Source organism: Hyla sarda, chromosome 5 (genome assembly GCF_029499605.1).
Source record: "Hyla sarda isolate aHylSar1 chromosome 5, aHylSar1.hap1, whole genome shotgun sequence".
NCBI lineage: Eukaryota > Metazoa > Chordata > Amphibia > Anura > Hylidae > Hyla > Hyla sarda.
The window spans coordinates 207,660,270-207,678,935 of record NC_079193.1 but is presented as its reverse complement, the minus strand read 5'-3'; the positions used below and the strand labels follow the sequence as shown (position 1 = coordinate 207,678,935).

Sequence of the window (18,666 nt, the reverse complement as noted above, 5' to 3'; positions counted from 1 at the left end):
ATTAGATACATTACATTACAATGCTTCTTATCTTGTACAATAGATTTATGGAAACTTGTTCAGAATTGAAGGTGCCCTTTAGGTGAAATGAAGAAAAAAGTTGTCATTCACTATACGTATCGGAAATAGTTTCTCACATTCAACTTGAATTGGGGAAACTTTAAAAGCAGACCCAGCCACTATGTCACTCTGTATCCTGTCCTTTCCCCAGCCTTTGTTGGTTGCGGTTGCTATGAGACATGTGTAAGTGATGCAGGTTGCCTTCACAGCACAGCATTGAACACAACTTCTGCAAGTAGAGTCCCACATTTCATCCTCATTCATTCATTGAAAGGTTTTGCTTTCAAGTGTCTGTATAGAATGATGTCATCTATGAGGAATGTTAACTGCTTGTCTGCCACCTGCTTGAGACTTTCACACAGTTCCTTTCCCACAGGACTATCCATGCAACTTTCCTTTTTAACATATCTGCAGCGTTCAAAGCGAATACGTTGTCTATAGGGAAAGGTCTTTAGCAGAGTCCTTTCCACTTTCACTTGGTTTTGCAGTTTGTAGCCGCTTTTTTTTTTAAATATGTCAGTTTAATATAATCTTTTCTGCTTTCCAGACTCTGTGTTGCTTCCCTCTTGGTCAACAACTTCTGTGACAACCGTGAAGCAGTATATGGTGTTTTTGATGGAGAACGTAATTCAGAAGTGCCCAGTTTGCTACAGTGCACCATGTGTGATATCTTAGCAGACGAGCTGCAAAAAACAAAGAGTGAGGAGGAATATATGGGGAACACCTTTCTTGTAATGCAGAGGTAAATCCTAGTAGTTGAGCACGTAACAAATTCCCACATTACAAGCAATTATTGATCATTGTAATGTTATTTCCTCTAGTTATCTACAGTGCATTCGAAAAGTCTCCAGACCCTTTTGCTTTTTATTTTATGTTATGGCCTTTTGCTAAAATCAGTCAGGTCAATCTCCACTTAGTACCCATTAACATGAATGTGTTAACAGAATTATAATTTTTTTTTTTCCAAATGTAAAAAGGAAAAATAAAAAAAATGCGATGGTAATTCGTTCCAAATGAACCATCGTTTGTTGAAACCATCATATGTTGAGGGATGTTAAATATTGGAAGTTATACTCACCTGTCCCCGCCGCTCCGGACAGTCACCGCTGCCCTGGATGTCGCCGCCCATCGCTGTCGCCGCGTCCCGGTGGTGTCTCCGCTGCCCAGGATCATCGTTCCTTATTGCCGTCATCATGTCGTTACGCACGCCGCTCCTATTGGATGACTGTACGGCGTGCGCAGCGACGTGATGACGACGATGGAGAGCGAGGGCGATGCAGGGGATCCCGAAGAGGACTGTCTGGAGCACCGTGGACATGTAAGTGAACGTCAGCGGACCACACGGGGCACATTAAACTGCTATCCGGCGGCAGCTGAAGCAGTCTGCACTGCCAGATAGCCATTTATGCGATGGCCCTGACATACAAAAGCATCGTATGTTGATGCTGCCTTCAACATGTGATGGCCTCTGAGAGGACATTGTATGTTGAAATTATCGTATGTCGGGGCCATCGTAGGTCGGGGGTGACTGTATTCCGACCCTTGAGGGTATGATGCCACAAGGTTTGCACATCTGGATTTTGAGATTTTCTGCCATTCTTCTCTGCAGATCCTTACAAGCTCTTCCAGGCCATTTTCAAGTCTCTTCAGAGATGTTTGGATTCAAGTACATTCACAGTGTTGTTCCACTCCTGTGTTGTCTTGGCTATGTGCTTAGGGTCATTGGGGGAGATTTATCAAAACCTGTGCAGAGTTGAAGTTGCCCATAGCAACCAATCAGCTCGCTTCTTACATTCCTAACAAGGCCTCTGCAAAATGAAAGAAGCAAGCTGATTGGTTGCTATGGACAACTTTGCCTCTGCACAGGTTTTGATAAATCTCCCCCATTGTCTTTTGGAGGGTTTACCTTCTGCCCTGTCTGAGGTCCAGAGCACTCTGGATCAGGTTTTCATTAAGAATATTTGTGTACTTTGCTCCATTCAGCTTTCCCTCAACCCTAACCAGTCTCCCTGTTAAAAAAAACAAAAAAAAACACAGTATGATGCTGCCACCATCATGCTTCATTGTGTAGGTGTCAAGAAGTGCCTGCTTTCATCAAGGACACAACGTTCAATTCCGGTTTCATCAGAACAGACAACTTTTTGTACCCTTCTCTAGATCTGTGCCTCCATGCACTCCTGTCTCTGAGCACTATAGGCAGTTCTTTCTATCTCATGGCTTGGTTTATGCTCTATGTTTTGTCAGCTGTGAGATCTTATATAGACAGGGCTGTCTCTTACCAAATCCTGTCCAATTAAAAGGGTATTCCGGGCAAAAACATTTTATCCCCATAAATGGCCATCATGCCCCCTCCCATAGACATGAATGGAGGGGGCGTGGCATGACGTCACGTCCCCAGTCCCGGAAACCCGGAGGTTTCCGAAACTGGAGACTCGGCTCCTGCATAGAGTGCGGGTGCTGCAGGAGATCGCGTGGTGTCCCAGTGGCGGTCCCCCCGCGATCAGACATCTTTGGATAGGGGATGAAATGTTTTTGGTCAGAATACCCCTTTAACAGAGTTTACCATAGGTGACTCCAATTAAGGTGCAGAAACATCTCAAAGATGGGAGGACCATGGAGGTAAATTTCAGTTGTCATAACAGAGAATTTTGCATGGATAAGTGTCTGATTGCGGGAGGTCCAACCACTGGGACCCCCTGCGATCTCCTGCCCGGTGCCCCAGCTCTCCCCATGCACTGCACAAAGTGGTGGTTGACACTCCCCCCTCCATACATATCTATGGGAGAGCTCAAGCCTATGTCAAGGTGCAGGAGGGGATTAAAATGGTCAGACATAAGACTTCTGTCGAGAAACAATTCACAAATGTCATGTCTATGGACACTGCAACATATACAGTGAAAGAAAATGTAGTGAAATGTTATGACATTTACTTACATAATATGGCGCCACCTGATGTTCAAAAATAAAAATGCCTACAAAAAGTAACTGCAGCAAAAAGAATATATATTTTTTTTTTCTCGTTATTAGAATACATAAAAAACATTTAATAAAATAAATAAATAATAAATTCCATATACAATGGAAACTGAAATTCACAGGGGCAGCTCTGTGTGTTAAAGATTAGGAGCCTTGCTTGAGAACATAAGAAGCATGATCCTCCCATACATTAAATGAAACAGAAAAGGGGAATACACTGCATAAACAAGCTCTATAAACAAAGATCAAGAGCAAAATAGTGACTAAGCATACAGATAAACAGCAGTAAATACCCACATGATACAGGCAATCTAAACAGGACACCCATTTTCACTGCACAGATATCATTAGTATGCAATGGAAACATCCACCTGATGAGCTGAGTGCTGTGGAGAGGGACATGCTCAGTCATTTTCCTCACACCCAGGCCTCTGCATAGTGATTCTGCGTTCACTGATATGCAATGTAGCTCTCCTCCAGAAGCAAGGGGGCTTACTCTGTGCTGCCACCTATTGGAGGTAGTATTCCTGCAAATCAGTGTTTGACCCTTGAAGTGCCTTCATCCATGACTGAAGAATAATATCCAAGAGGTGTAGAGGTGTACTAGTCCCACCCTCACTTACTGGACCTTGTCTGAAGCATCACATTTGTCCAAGCTGAAGCATGGACACAGGATTGTGTGGGGTGTTATGTGTTTCCTTTTTATATATAAAAAAAAATTCTTATGTGGTGTATTAGAAATGTTAATATTTTGCCAAAATGTACCACATATAAAAAGTTTTTAATCAGACTGTGCCCATTTAACCAGATAAGGATGCATGTTGTACCGGTATGCGCCAGTTCCCAAGTCCTTAAGGACTCAGGGCATACCTGTACGTCCTGAGTCCTGTTACCGAGGTTTAAAGCGTTAAAACAAGCGGAGAATGCTTCAAACCCCGTGGGTCTCGACTGCTATCAGCAGGGTTAATGCCAGGCACCGCCGATGAGGCCGATGCCCGGCATTAACCCTTTAGACGCCACAGTCAAAGTTGATTGCGGCGTCTAAAATGAAAGTGAAATTTCCCAGGAGCTCAGTGGAGCTGATCTGGACTATTGCGACGAAATTGCGATGTCCCGTTCAGCTGACTGGACGACGGGAGAATCCTAACCTGCCTCTTCGTTGTCCAATCGGTCATTTGCTGCTCCAAGCCTGCTCAGCAGGCTGGAGCAGCAGAGCCCCGATAACACTGATCAATGCTATGGCATAGCATTGATCAGTGTATGCAATCGAGAGATTCATGGTATAGCCCCCTGTGGGGACAAAAAAAAGTAAAGTGTTAATAAAAAGTTAATAAATTGAATAAGCCCCTCCCCTAATAAAAGTTTGAATCACCCCCCTTTTCCTATTTTTTAATAAAATAATGTAATAAAAATAATCATATGTGGTAGTGCCACGTGCATAAATGTTTGAACTATTAAAATAGGTTATCTAAACCGCACGGTCGATGGTGTACACGTAAAATAATACCAAAGTCCAAAATTGTGCATTTTTGATCACTTCATATACCATAAGAAATATTAATAAAAAGCGATCAAAAAGTCTGATCAAAACAAAAATGGTACCAATAAAAACTACAGATCACGGCGCAGAAAATTATCCCTCATATAGCTCCGTATGCAGAAAATTAAAAAAAAGTTATTGGGGTCAAAAGATGACAATTTTAAACATACAAATTTTGGTGCATGTAGTTATAATTTTTTTTTTTTTTTAACTAGTAAAATGAAATCACGTACATAAACTGGGTATCTTTATAACCGTATGAACCTACAGATTAAAAATAAGGTGTCATTTTTATGGAAAAGTGCATTGGGGAAGTGCTAAAGATTAGAAAAATGGGGTTTTTTAATTTGGGGTTAATTTTTTTTGTTCCGCCGCAGATTATTATAAAATAAGTTATATCATTACAAAGTACAATTGAGAACGCAAAAAACAAGCCCTTATATGGGTTTGTAGGTGCAAAATTGAACATGGTATGATTTTTGGAAGGCGAGGAGGAAGAATGAAATAGCAAAAACAAGAATTGGCCTAATCCTTAAGGTCAAAATGGGCTGTGTCTGTAAAATGTATATCTGTCGGCAACAAAAAAGATTTGATATACTGTAGATAATGCCATTATATGTGTATTTGTAATATACATTGATTAACAATTGTGTATATTTTTGGGTGAAAAAATGCTGTCCCTGCAGCTATTGTCTGTGTGTCTCTATGATGAGTCCAAAAACAGGAAGTGAGGGCAGGACAATCAGGGATCTATGTATGGCTTGTCAATCATCCCGATGTATGAGCCAGGAGCATGTTATAGAGCCTCAGTGCACACTGTCCTGCTTTTTCTTACTGCACAGAGCCCTGCTTGTCCACCCTCACTTCCTGTATTTGGACTCCTCATAGAGACACACAGGCAATAGCTGCAGGGACAAAAATCTATACAATTTTTTTTTAACCAGTGCATATTACATATATACATATAATGGTCTTATCTACAGTATATAAAAAGTTTTTGTTGACAGGTACACTTTAAGGGGATAAAGGACTGAACACTGACAGGACTCTCGCCTTCAATAGGTGGCATGGTGTTAGGCCCTGACCTTCCTGGCCCCAGCATATCCAAAAAGTGTTGTAGAGACACCACACCACTCCTTCCTTGTGTTTTTAAAAAGCTAAAAGTTTTTATTGTTCACCACAGGGTTACAGTGTTTTGGCAGTGCAATCCTGTCTTCATAAAGAACTTTACAAAGCTAGGATTTCACTGCCAAAACATTGTATCCCTGTGGTGAACAATAAGAACTTTCTTCAGTTTTTTAGAACACATGTAAAGAGTGATGTGGTGTCTCTACAACAGTTTTTACAAATTAGAAACTGCACCATTGGGGGCACATGGAAACAGTGGCCCTTATTTACTTAGAAAATCGGGTTGCAAGTCTTATCTTGCTTTCTTACCCGACTGCTTTTTTCCCCTGGTATGTATTATGTCTCATCCGGTTTGTCGCTCGTGGGTTTTGTTGGTTTTGGTTTCCAACTCCTCTGAGTTGTCGGGAAAAAATCCACAACAATTCAACAAATTCGGGTTGGAAACCTTTATAAATACGTGGGAAAGCTCAGAAATGTCGGGTTACGCCCCTTTTTCGGGTTTAGGAGAATCCACATCGGGTCCGTCTGGAAAAAATGTGGCATCGTGTCGCAGACTGGCGCACGATGTCTGCGACATGGCGCAGACAAAGATGCGACAAAAAAAACTGACAAGAGGTCGGGTTTAGAATAGTAAATGAGGGCCAATGTGTTTATTAGGAAATTCTGTTAAGTCATTTTAGAACTCGTAGCATAATAATTTTTTAATGATGATTGGTGAAACAATATCTCCGTTTACCACTGTTAAATTTACGTCTCTTCACTCTTTGTTTTAATCAGATCACTTTTATTGAACTTTTCTTCAAAACAGAGTTACAAAAACAAATACCCCCCCCCCTTAATCACCCAGTAGGCATAGTTTATCCTATAACAGGCAGCACAGTCCTAAAAATACAAACCAGTCATAATGATACACCTGTGTGATAACTTATAAGTGGACATGAGTATTCCACACTAAAACAAAAAAGGAAGACCAAAACTCCATTCCCACAATCTCTTTCTCACAATCCCTAATAGGCATTTGATAGGATCCAGAGGTAGAACTATACAGTGGTCCCTCATCATACGATGGTAATCCGTTCCAAACGGACCATCGTTTTTTGAAACCATCGCATGTTGAGGGATCCGTGCAATGTAAAGTATAGGACAGTGGTCTACAACCTGCGGACCTCCAGATGTTGCAAAACTACAACACCCAGCATGCCCGGACAGCCTTTGGCTGTCCGGGCATGCTGGGAGTTGTAGTTTTGCAACATCTGGAGGTCCGCAGGTTGAAAAACACTGGTATAGGAAGTTATACTCACCTGACCCCGCCACTCCAGACCGTCACCGCTGCCCTGGATGTCTCCTTCCATCGCTGTCGCAGCGTCCCCGGGGTTTCCCCGACGCTCCAGCATGGCCTCTGCTTCCCCGGCATCCGCGCTCTCCGTCGCCGCCATCACGTCGCTACACACGCCGCTCCTATTGGATGATGGGACGGCGTGCGCAGCAACGTGATGACTACTATGGAGAGCGCCGACGATGCAGGGGATCCTGAAGAGGACGCGCCGGAGCCCCGAGGACGGGTAAGTGATCGTCAGCGGACCACACGGGGTATTGTGAACTGCTATCCGGTGGCAGCTGAAGCAGTCAGGGCTGCCGGATAGCCGTTTATGCGATGGCCCCGACATACAAAAGCAACGTATGTTAATGCTGCCTTCAACATGCGATGGCCTCTGAGAGGCCATCGTTTCTTGAAATGATCGTATGTCGGGGCCATCGTAGGTCGGGGGGGGGGGGGGGTCACTGTATTATAGACTTGGCTAATTAAATACATCCCACCAAAAAGATCATAGATAGTAACAATTCTACATTATATGGAAAATATAAGCACTCCCTCCTCATCACAAGGACAACAAAATTCAGGCTGTGTCTTCACTTTATAATTACAATGTGTAACAATGTCCCTATTTACCCAAGTTTTTGAATTGTCTCTGTAGACACTCTGTTTATGTATAACTGTATTCATGTTAAATGCATGTATAAAAGTCAATCTTATTTGTTTGTAGGAAGCTGGGTACAGCCGGACAGAAGCTTGGAGGTTCTGCTGTTCTATGCCACATAAAGCATGATCCTATGGACCCTGGAGGCTGTTTTACACTGACCTCTGCCAATGTGGGCAAATGCCAAACAGTGCTTTGCAGAGGTGGGAAGCCACTCAACCTGTCCAAGGCTTACACTGTTAGCTGTGATGAAGAACTAAAGCGCTTGAAGCAGCATAAAGCAATTATCACAGAGGTAAATAGCTTTGGTCATCTTGATCCTGCCCATATCTTTAACAGGCTGAAAAATCTGCAGCATGCCCTCATATAGAAGTCCACAGACACCTGCAACAAAATCTGCACATAAATTTGAAGGCTACCTGTGAACATGACTTAAAGGAGTTTGTCTTTGGCTCAAATGGCATAGCCCAGCAAGCTGTTTGCTTAACTTTTAAAGTAACAGTGTAGCTCCTGGTGCTATGTACATCTCCCATCAAAGATGGTGGGAGTTATGTAAACTGTGTAATACAGCCAACTTTGCTGTTTTCGGCTCTCGATTATGGCGGCAACAATATTCCATCTTTTCCATCTATGGGCAGACTACCCCTTTAAGTATCACATTAAAGGGGTACTCCGCCCCTAGACATCTTATCCCGTATCCAAAGGATAGGGGATAAGATGTCAGATCGCCGCGGTCCCGCTGCTGGGGAGCCCCAGGATCCCCGCTGCAGCACCCCGCTATCATTACTGCAGAGAGCGAGTTCGCTCTGCACGTAATGACGGGCAATACAGGGGCCGGAGCATTGTTACGTCACGGCTCCGCCCCTCGTGACGTCACATCCCGCCCCTTTTAATACAAGTTTATGGGAGGGGGTGTGGCCATAGATTTGCATTAAGGGGACGGGCCGTGATGTCACGAGGGGTGAAGCCATGACATCACGCTGCTCCGTCCCCTGTATCGCCCGTCATTACGCACAGAGCGAACTCTCTCTGTGCAGTAATGATAGCGGGGTGCTGCAGCGGGGATCCTGGGGCTTCACAGCAGCGGGACCGCGGAGATCTGACATCTTATCCCCTATCCTTTGTATAGGGGATAAGATGTCTAGGGGCAGAGTACCCCTTTAAGCATCAGGCACAATGAGAACTTTGTATGTTCTCTTATTGATCCTTTTTAAAGTACTTTTTAAAATTTCAGTAATGCTTTTCACATTTTTCTTATAAAATCCTTTCTCTTTGATAGATAAAATGAAGACATTTAAAAGTTGTTGAAGTTGTATTATGCATCCTGTGTGCCTTAACATGAAAGGGGATGTCCAGGAGGTCTGACTCCCAGCACCCTCATCTTGTTTGAAGAGGCTGTACTGTTGTTTCATCCAAGTGAATCTGGAAACACTGCAATACCATGCACTATTGCTACAAATAGTATTGTTTGCAGGTACAAGCCAGCCTGTCACTGATGCAAACATTGAAGAGGCTGCTCAAGCACCACAGCCTCGTCTAAACAACTGGTTGGTGGGGGTTCTGGGAGTGTGATCCTGTTGTTTTGAAACGTGTTCTGAAGATAGACCCTTCTACTACTTTTCATTAATCCACTACTTAAAGGGGTACTCCGGTGGAAAACCTTTTTTTTTTTTTTTTTTTTTTTTTTTTATCAACTGGTGCCAGAAAGTTAAACATTTTTGTTAAATGACTTCTATTAAAAAATCTTAATCCTTCCAGTACTTATTAGCGCCTGAATACTACAGAGGAAATTCTTTTTTTGGAACACAGTGCTCTCTGCTGACATCTCTGTCCATTTTAGGAACTGTCCAGAGCAGCATATGTTTGCTATGGGGATTTTCTCCTATTCTGGACAGTTCTTAAAATGTTAGCAGAGAGCACTGTGGTCATGATGTTAGCAGAGAGCTCTGTGTTCCAAAAAGAAAAAAATGTACTCTGAATTATTCAGCAGCTAAGTACTGGAAGGATTAAGATTTTTTAATAGAAGTAATTTACAAATCTGTTTAACTTTCTGGCACCAGTTGATTTAAAAAAAAAATAAAAAAAGTTTTCCACCGTAGTACCACTTTAAACTCCCCTTTAGCGCTTTCTATTTAAAACTAATAAAGGAATATCACAATTGTTAGCTGTATATAATGTTCATATCTATCCAAATGCTTGCACATACAATCATGGCCGTAAATGTTGGCACCCCTGACGTTTTTCTAGAAAATGAAGTATTTCTCACAGAGAAATATTGCAGTAACACATGTTTTGCTATACACATGTTTATTCCCTTTGTGTGTATTAGAACTAAACCAAAAAAAGGAGGGGAAAAAAAGCTACTTGGGCATAATGTCACACCAAACTCCAAAAATGGGCTGGACAAAATTATTGGCACCCTTAACTTAATATTTGGTTGCACACCCTTTGGGGAAAAAAATTACTAAAATCAGTCGCTTCCTATAACATCAATAAGCTTCTTACACCTCTCAGCCGGAATGTTGGACCACTCTTCCTTTGCAAACTGCTCCAGGTCTCTCTTATTGGAAGGGCGCCTTTTCCCAACAGCAGTTTTAAGATCTCTCCACAGGTGTTCAATGGGATTTAGATCTGGACTCATTGCTGGCCACTTCAGAACTCTCCAGCGCTTTGTTGCCATTCATTCCTTGGTGCTTTTTGACGTATGTTTGGGGTCATTGTCCTGCTAGAAGACTCAAGATCTCGGGCACAAACCCAGCTTTCTGACACTGGGCTGTACAGTGCGACCCAAAATCCGTTGGTAATCCTCAGATTTCACGATGCCTTGCAAACATTCAAGGCACCCGGTGCCAGAGGCAGCAAAACAACCCCAAAACATAATTGAACCTCCACCATATTTCACTGTAGGTTCTGTGTTCTTTTCTTTGTAGGCCTCATTCAGTTTTCGGTAAACAGAAGAATTATGTGCTTTACCAAAAAGCTCTATCTTGGTCTCATCTGTCCACAAGACGTTTTCCTTGAAGGATTTTGGCTTACTCAAGTTCATTTTGGCAAAATGTAGTCTTGCCCTTTTATGTCTCTGTCAATAGTGGGGTCCTCCTGGGTCTCCTGCCATAGCGTTTCATTTAATTTAGCCCATTAACGACCATGGATGTCTATACTCATCCATGTGCAGTTAACAGGGAATAACGCGGGCTCCCGACTCGAGCCCGCGTCATACCGGCCGGCCCCCCAGCTGATTCCTGTAGCTGGGGGGGTCAGCGTTAATAGCTGACATGCCGCGGCCAGCTATTAACCCTTTAGATCGCCGCTGTCAAAGTTGACAGTGGTGCCTAAAGATGCCTATATCCCGTCCCTGGTGGTCCAGTGGGGTGGATCCCCACCCCCCGCCCGCAGCACAATTGCGGGGGTGGGGGGGGGCGCGATCCACTGCTGAGGTAGTCTGAGGGCTTAACTCTCCTGTAGTGCCGGCTTCTGCGCTCAGAATGATAAAGCCTGGCAGGGCCAGGTTTTATCAATCAAACGCAGATCACTCAGATAAATGTTTCTATGGAACCACATTGATCTGTATGAGGAATCAAATGATTCCTCCTAAAAGTACCTAAGTGGACGAAGTGTAAAAAAGTTTAAAAAATAAATAAAATAAAAAGTTTATAAACACACACATTAACCCCTACCTTAATAAAAGTGTAAATCACCCCCCTTTTCCCAAATTCTGTATAAAATATATATATAAACATAATAAAAATAAACATTTCTTGGTCGCTTCTTCATTGGGGGACACCTATACTGATGGGTATATGCTCTTGCCACTAGGAGGTGCTGACACTAGGAAAAAAGTCTGCTCCTCCCTGGCAGGATATACCCGCCCACTGAAAGTGAGGTAATCAGTTTTAGCTAGTGTCAGCAGGAGGCAAGACACAGGTCTGGGAGCTCTCCAGACCTGGTCTTTTTTTTAATTATTTTCTAGTAAAGCCTGTTTAGTCAGGTTCTTTCCTTTTTTTTTTTTTCAATGGTTTTCTGATCTCCAACTTCTATGCTCTCCTGTTGTTTAGGCATCCGTTGCGCTCCCTGGCGTTTTTCCGCCATGTTCTCGTGTATCGGTTGACTCTGGATGGGGCTCTCTGGTTGTTCCCTTTTCCATTTTAATTTTCCAGCCAGGCTAGCCCTCTGTCCGGTACTGTGTTCCTTGGCGTTTTCCTACTTCCTTCAGGGTGGATCCGGCCCATCTGGCTTCCTAGTCGACCTTTTTCTTGTCTCTCCGTATGGACGTCAGTTTAGAGTCTCTAAGCACGGTCCCTTCCTTGGTGTCCTAGTCCATATCCATGGATGGGAGTTTCTGGGCCTCAGTTGTCTCTGGCTTGTCCGCAGACCTCACGGACGTGTGGGTTCAGTCTCGGGACTGCTCCCCTTTCGCTAGTGGTTGTTTTTCCCACCCTAGGGGACTGCTTTGGTACGTCCCATCAGTATAGGTGTCCCCCAATGAAGAAGCGACCGAGAAAAGAAGATATTTTTGTACTCACCGTAAAATCTTTCTCGTAGCCTTCATTGGGGGACACCGCACCCACCCATTTATTTCCATTTTTGTTGGATAGTCTATTCCAGTTATTGGGTTTTTATCCGGGATTCTTTCAAGGGTCCTTCGGACATGTTCTTTTTTGGCTTCTCCTATTGTTTTGGGACAAAACGAATTACCTCACTTCCAGTGGGCGGGTATATCCTACAGGGAGGAGCCGACTTTTTTTCCCTAGTGTCAGCGCCTCCTAGTGGCAAGAGCATATACCCATCAGTATAGGTGTCACCCAATGAAGGCTACGAGAGAGAGATTTTACGGTGAGTACAAAAAAATCTCCTTATGTGGTATCGCCATGTGCATAAATGTCCGAACTATAAAAATATATCATATATATTTAAACCGCAGTCAATGGCATACGTGCAAAAATTATTGCAAAGTCCAAAATAGCGTATTTTTGGTCACTTCTTATACCATAAAAAATGTATAAAAAGCTATCAAAAAGTCCGATCAAAACAAAAATGGTACCGATAAAAACTTCAGATCACAACACACGAAATTAGCCTTCATACTGCCCCGTATGCGAAAAAAGTTATAGGGGTCAGAAGAACACAATTTTAAATGTATACATTTTTGTGCATATAGTTTTGATTTTGTCGTACTTCTGAAAAAAATCATACCTATAAGTAGGGTATCAATTTATATGTATGGACCTACAGAATAAAGATAGTGTAATTTTTACGGAAAAATGTACCATGTAGAAACGGAACCCCCAAAATTCACAAAATTGTGTTGTTTCTTCAATTTTGTCGTACAGTGATTTTTTTTTTTTTCCCTTTTCGCCGTAGATTTTTGGGTAAAATGACTGATGTCATTACAAAGTAGAATTGGTGGCGCAAAAAAAGCTCTCATGGTTTTTTAGGTGCAAAATTGAAAGGGTTATGATTTTTAAAAGGTACGGAGGAAAAAAAAATTTAAGTGCAAAAGCTGAAAAACGCTTAAGGGGTTAAATGTCAACGGATAGTTCGCGCTGAGGCTGCAGGACAGCTGGAATATCTTTGGAACTTGTTTGGGGCTGCTTATCCACCATCCGGACTATCCTGCGTTGACACCTTTCATCTATTTTTCTCTTCCATCCATGCCTAGGGAGATTATCTACAGTTCCATGGGTTGCAAACTTCTTGATAATGTTGGGCACTGTGGACAAAGGCAAATCTAGATCTCTGGAGATGGACTTGTAACCTTGAGATCGTTGATATTTTTCCTCAAAGTCCTCAGAGTTCTTTGCTCCGCTTTCTGTTTTCCATGCTTAGTGTGGCACACAGACACACAATACAAAGATGAAGTGAACTTCTCTCCTTTTAATCTACTTTCAAGTGTGATTTTTTTTATATTGCCCACACATGTTGCTTGCCCCAGGTAAGTTTAAAGGAGCATCACATGCTTGAAACAATCTTATTTTTCCACAATTTTGAAAGGGTGCCAATAATTTTGTCCAGCCCATTTTTGGAGTTTGGTGTGACATTATGTCCAATTTGCTTTTTTCCACTCTTTTTTTTGTTTAGTTCCAATACACACAAAGGGAATAAACATGTGTATAGCAAAACATGTGTTACTGCAATCCTTTTCTGTGAGAAATACTTAATTTTCTAGAAACATTTCAGGGGTGCCAACATTTATGGCCATGACTGTATGTTACAATGTTTCCCTAATGGATACTCAAACATTAGAATGTCTGTTAGTAAAGTAGGTCTCATGAAATTGAACGTGTCCTCGCCCCTACCTGTGAATCCCTTACAATAGGATAGCTAATTAGTTTGCTCCATTGCCATTGAAGTTCAGTGTGATGCTTGTTTCAGGGCTCATTACATAATAATAATTTGTGCCTCTTGATTCTCTTTAAATGTCACGTTGCATTATATTCCACTGCAGAATACAGATTTCTAGTTATTTTCCAGCATGGTGTGAGGTGTAAGCGGAGAGCTCTACTGACATTTCTATGACCCTTGAAATAGGAAGGTTTTCATGAGATGTAAATGAAATGTCAAAGCTGTAGGGATTTGTTGTAGCAGGCCTGGGATCTGAGAGATTCAGCACTATTTGAATAAGTGGCTCATCCTGTGCTCATGTCCCAGCATCACAGAACAGTTCTCATTCATCCCTTCACTCTTTGTGAAGCTATTTTCTTCTCTCCTGCCATCATGAAAAAAGATCCACCCCCACCCTCCATCCCCTGCAAAAAAAGTAATTGGAGCATAAATAACCCTGAACTGCAGATGGCTGGATAAAGTCGCTTTCTAAAATGGCATCCCCTACTTGCTTTAATGCTTGCTTTTAACTCCTCTATTGCGGATGTTTTAGGAATAGATAAAGAAATTGATTTTATGCCACAGTCCTGTAAAACAATTAATGCAGAGGATAACACTTTGGCTTTCCTACATTAACAGTAATATTTGCAGCAACTTGGAGCTTAGTAATGCTTGAAAGCTGTGTGGAAATTACTACAGTATATTACTTTATAAAGACCCAGCAAAAACTTGTCCTGCCTAATGCATAGAAGTTAATTATGTTGTATGGTGTCAGAGTTCAAGTTTGTAATAGTTTATGAAACTTCTTTACAATATTATAAGTTCTAATTGTGTTTATCTATTTTTCAGGATGGGAAAGTGAATGGGGTGACTGACTGCACACGTATCTTGGGTTATACCTTCCTCCATCCTAGTGTTACTCCACGACCCCACGTACAGTCTGTTGCTCTAACACCTCAAGATGAGTTCTTCATTCTTGGAAGCAAAGGTTTATGGGATAGCATTTCAGAGGAAGAGGCTGTAGAGACAGTGCGCAACGTGCCCGATGCTCTGGCAGCTTCAAAGAAATTATGTAGTCTGGCTCAAAGTTATGGATGTATTGGGAGCTTGTGTGCCGTAGTTGTACAGCTGAATGTTACAGAAGATTGCTTTTGCTGTTGTGATCTAAATGGTGGAATTCCTCCTCCTAGTCCTGGCATTTTTACACCCTCTGTCAATGTTGTTATTAAGGACAGAGCTCCAGAAAGCTTAGGCATGCCATCTTCCAGCAGTGGTTTAGCCTCAGAAATAAGCAGTGAGATATCCACCTCAGAGATGAGCAGTGAAGTTGGGTCTACAGCCTCAGATGAACCTCCTGCAGTTTCTCTTCATGAAAATGGAGTTGGCACCGTGGGGTGCCCTAGTGAGCAGCGATGTACACTACATCCTGTCTGCCTTTCAAGTTCCTTCCAACGTCAGCTGTCTAGTGCCACTTTTTCTAGTGCCTTCTCAGACAATGGTCTTGACAGTGAAGATGAGGAACCAATCGAAGGTGTGTTTTCTAACGGCAGCAGAGTTGAAGTGGAAGTAGACATACACTGCTCCCGGTTCAAGAATGGCAGGTTGCCTCCCGCTACACCTGTGCAAGAACCTAGTGATGAGGGCATTGTTATAAGCGCCAATGAAAATGACCTTGCCACGTTAAGTGCGAGGCAGGACTTTTCCTCCAGTACACTTGGTCGGCAGAGAAGAGCAAATGGATCGGTGGCACCTTCTGAAAAGAGTCACAACTTGATTGAAATTGCTGCAGATGCGCCAATGCGAAAAACAGGTGGTTATTTTGCAGCCCCTGCCCAGCCCGATCCAGATGATCAGTTTATTATACCTCCTGAACTCGAGGAGGAAGTGAAGGAGATTATGAAGCAACATCAGGAGCAGCAGCAGCAGCAGCTTCAGCAGCACAGGCAATATCAAATGGACCAGTTACCAGACTACTATGACACGCCACTATGACACTTTCATTCCTCATTGAATACATTTTAATAGGACTCCCTAAGCTTTCCTTGCTCTCCTGTTGACCTGGGAAAAGCAGAATTTTAGGTACTTATTTTTCCTCCAAGCATCTACGCTCCACTTCCTTTTAAAACCCTATTAACCATCCAATTCTCACTCCTCTTTTACTGTTTCATAACCTACTTAAAGTTCACCCCTCTTCTTTTTTTAACTAACCACCAGCTTTCCTCTAAAAACGCTTTAACTAGAATCTTTTAATCACTTTTTCTGTAACATATCAAGGTTAAGAAAATTCAAGTTTGAAGATGATTTTGATGAAAAAAAAGTTTAATATATTGCAGAGAAACAAATACAAATTTGTAATATTTTTTAATAAAAGAAATAGTTTTGCTTATTTCAAAAACATGGCCATGTATGGCAATAGTAAAGACTTGTAACATAAAATAACTTTTGGAAGTGAGAATGTGAACTGACTGCTGTTGGGGACAAGAGGGACTGTGGGAAGTGCTAGATATTTGTAGATCAATGTGACTTTAACTCTTAGGAGTTGCTTACTCTTTCCGGTGACCTTAAATCACGGAGTTTCACTAATTTTCTCTGAGAGAACAGTTGATTAGGAAATTTTGACTTTTTCAATGCTGGAAGAACCTGTCGGGTGAAACAAGGCGGCTTCTCCTAGTAGCTGAAGGGTCAGTGTATATAGCTTATGTATTGTATAGTATTCAAAATGAAACGCCATGTGGTGCTGCAGCCATCAGAAGGTTGTTTTTGCTAGATATCTGCACCAGGAGTATCTTTCTCAGCTGACGTGTGCATTACTTGGGAAATTTAATATATTTTTTAGCTTTGAAAGGACACAACCAGCATACAGTTGCTACAAATTGATGGTGTTTTTTATATCAATCGAGCCCACAGTTCAATTTAGTGGCTGTGATGAAAAAATTAGATTTTTGTCAAAAAATAAATAAAATGAACAATATCTGCTGGACCATGTTTTTCCTTATTTTCAAGACTGTGTTCTGTATTGTCGCAACCTCAATCCAGCATGATTGTACAAAGCTCACTTAGATTCAGCTTTCCAAGCATTCTATCAGTGCTGAATGCACAAATGAAAATGTCATCATTTTTGGTATAATAAACATCAAACTTTACAAATAACACTGCATGTTGTCCCTTGTGCAGTTTCTTGTTGTGACGTACATAAAATGCTTGAACGATTTATAGTCCATTAACGCTCAATTGTTATTTTAACCACTTAGGGACCCAGGGCATACAGGTACGCCCCAACGCCCTGGTACTTAAGGACCCAGGGCGTACCTGTACAGCAGGCACCCCATGCAAACCCCGGGGGGGGGTCCCCCATGTCTGAAATCGCTGGTCAATTCAGACCGGCGATTCTGTGTCAATCGGGTCTCTGGTGACCCGAACAAAAAGGATGAATGGGGTTGCTTAGCTACAACTCTCAGCATGAACAGCCAAAGGGCATACTGGGAGTTAGTTTCCTATGAAAGTGTGCATTCAGCTGTTGCATGACTACAACTCCCAGCATACACAGACTTCCAAAGGGCATGCTAGGAGTAGTAGCAGTGTTCCTCCAGCTGTTGCAAAACTGCAACACTCAGCATGCCCTTTGACTGTCAATTCATGCAGATTTGCAACAGCTGGAGACACATTGGTTGTGAAACAGAGTTTGTTTCCTAAATTTTCGTTAAAGTTAGATGTGAAAATGAAGAAGAAAAAATTTCACTTAAAGAGGTATTCCACCACTAGACATCTTATCCCCTATCCAAAGGATAGGGGATAAGATGGCAGATAGCCAGGGTCCCGCTGCTGGGGACCCCGGGGATCGCTCCTGCAGCACCCCGCTATCATTACTGCCCCCCAAAAAAAAACCATTTCAGCTAAATTTGCTTTCCAAAAGCCAATTGTGACTTCTTCTCTTCTGAGCATTGTAGTGCGCCTGTAGTGCACTTGAGGTCCACACATGGGGTATTTCCATTCTCAAAAGAGATGGGGTTACACATTTTAGGGGGCATTTTCTCCTATTATCCCTTGTAAAAAAAAATATAATTTGGGGGGAAAACCATTTTTATTGGTTAATTTAATTTTAATGAAAAAAAATTATTCATTTACACATCCGACTTTAACGAAAAGTCATCAAACGCCTGTGGGGTGTTAAGGCTCACTGTACCCCTTGTTATGTTCCTTGAGATGTGTAGTTTCCATGTCTCAATAGTATGCCATGTTTTTTTTCTTTTTTTTTTTTGCTGTTCTGGCACCATAGGGGCTTCCTAAATGTGACATGCCCCCCAAAAACCATTTCAGAAAAACTCACTCTCCAAAATCCCATTGTCTCTCCTTCCCTTCTGAGCCCTCTACTGCGCCCGCCAAACACTTTGCATACACATATGAGGTATTTCATTAACAGAAATTGGGTTACAAATTTTGGGGGGCTTTTTCTCCTTTTACCCCTTGTAAAATTTAAACTGGGTCTACAAGAACATGAGTGTAAAAAAGATTTAGAATTTTCTCCTTCACTTTGCTGCTATTCCTGTGAAACACCTAAAGGGTTAACACACTTTCTGAATGTAATTTTGAATACTTTGAGGGGTGCAGATTTTATAATGGGGTCATTTATGGGGTATATCTAATATTAAGGCCCTTCAAATC

The 18,666-nt window shown here is 42.1% G+C and overlaps 1 protein-coding gene across 1 annotated transcript in view; it reads left to right on the top strand.

The window, feature by feature from the left end:
- The window catches only part of PHLPP1 (PH domain and leucine rich repeat protein phosphatase 1), a 119,680-nt gene extending 102,531 nt beyond the window's left edge, over window positions 1–17,149 (top strand). The window contains exons 15-17 of the mRNA XM_056520998.1: window positions 608–802; window positions 7,750–7,978; window positions 14,854–17,149. Of these exons, the coding sequence (XP_056376973.1) occupies window positions 608–802; window positions 7,750–7,978; window positions 14,854–15,996 (1,567 nt within the window). The 3' untranslated portion in view covers window positions 15,997–17,149. The remainder of the gene's footprint in view (window positions 1–607; window positions 803–7,749; window positions 7,979–14,853) is intronic.
- Window positions 17,150–18,666: the final 1,517 nt, after the last annotated feature.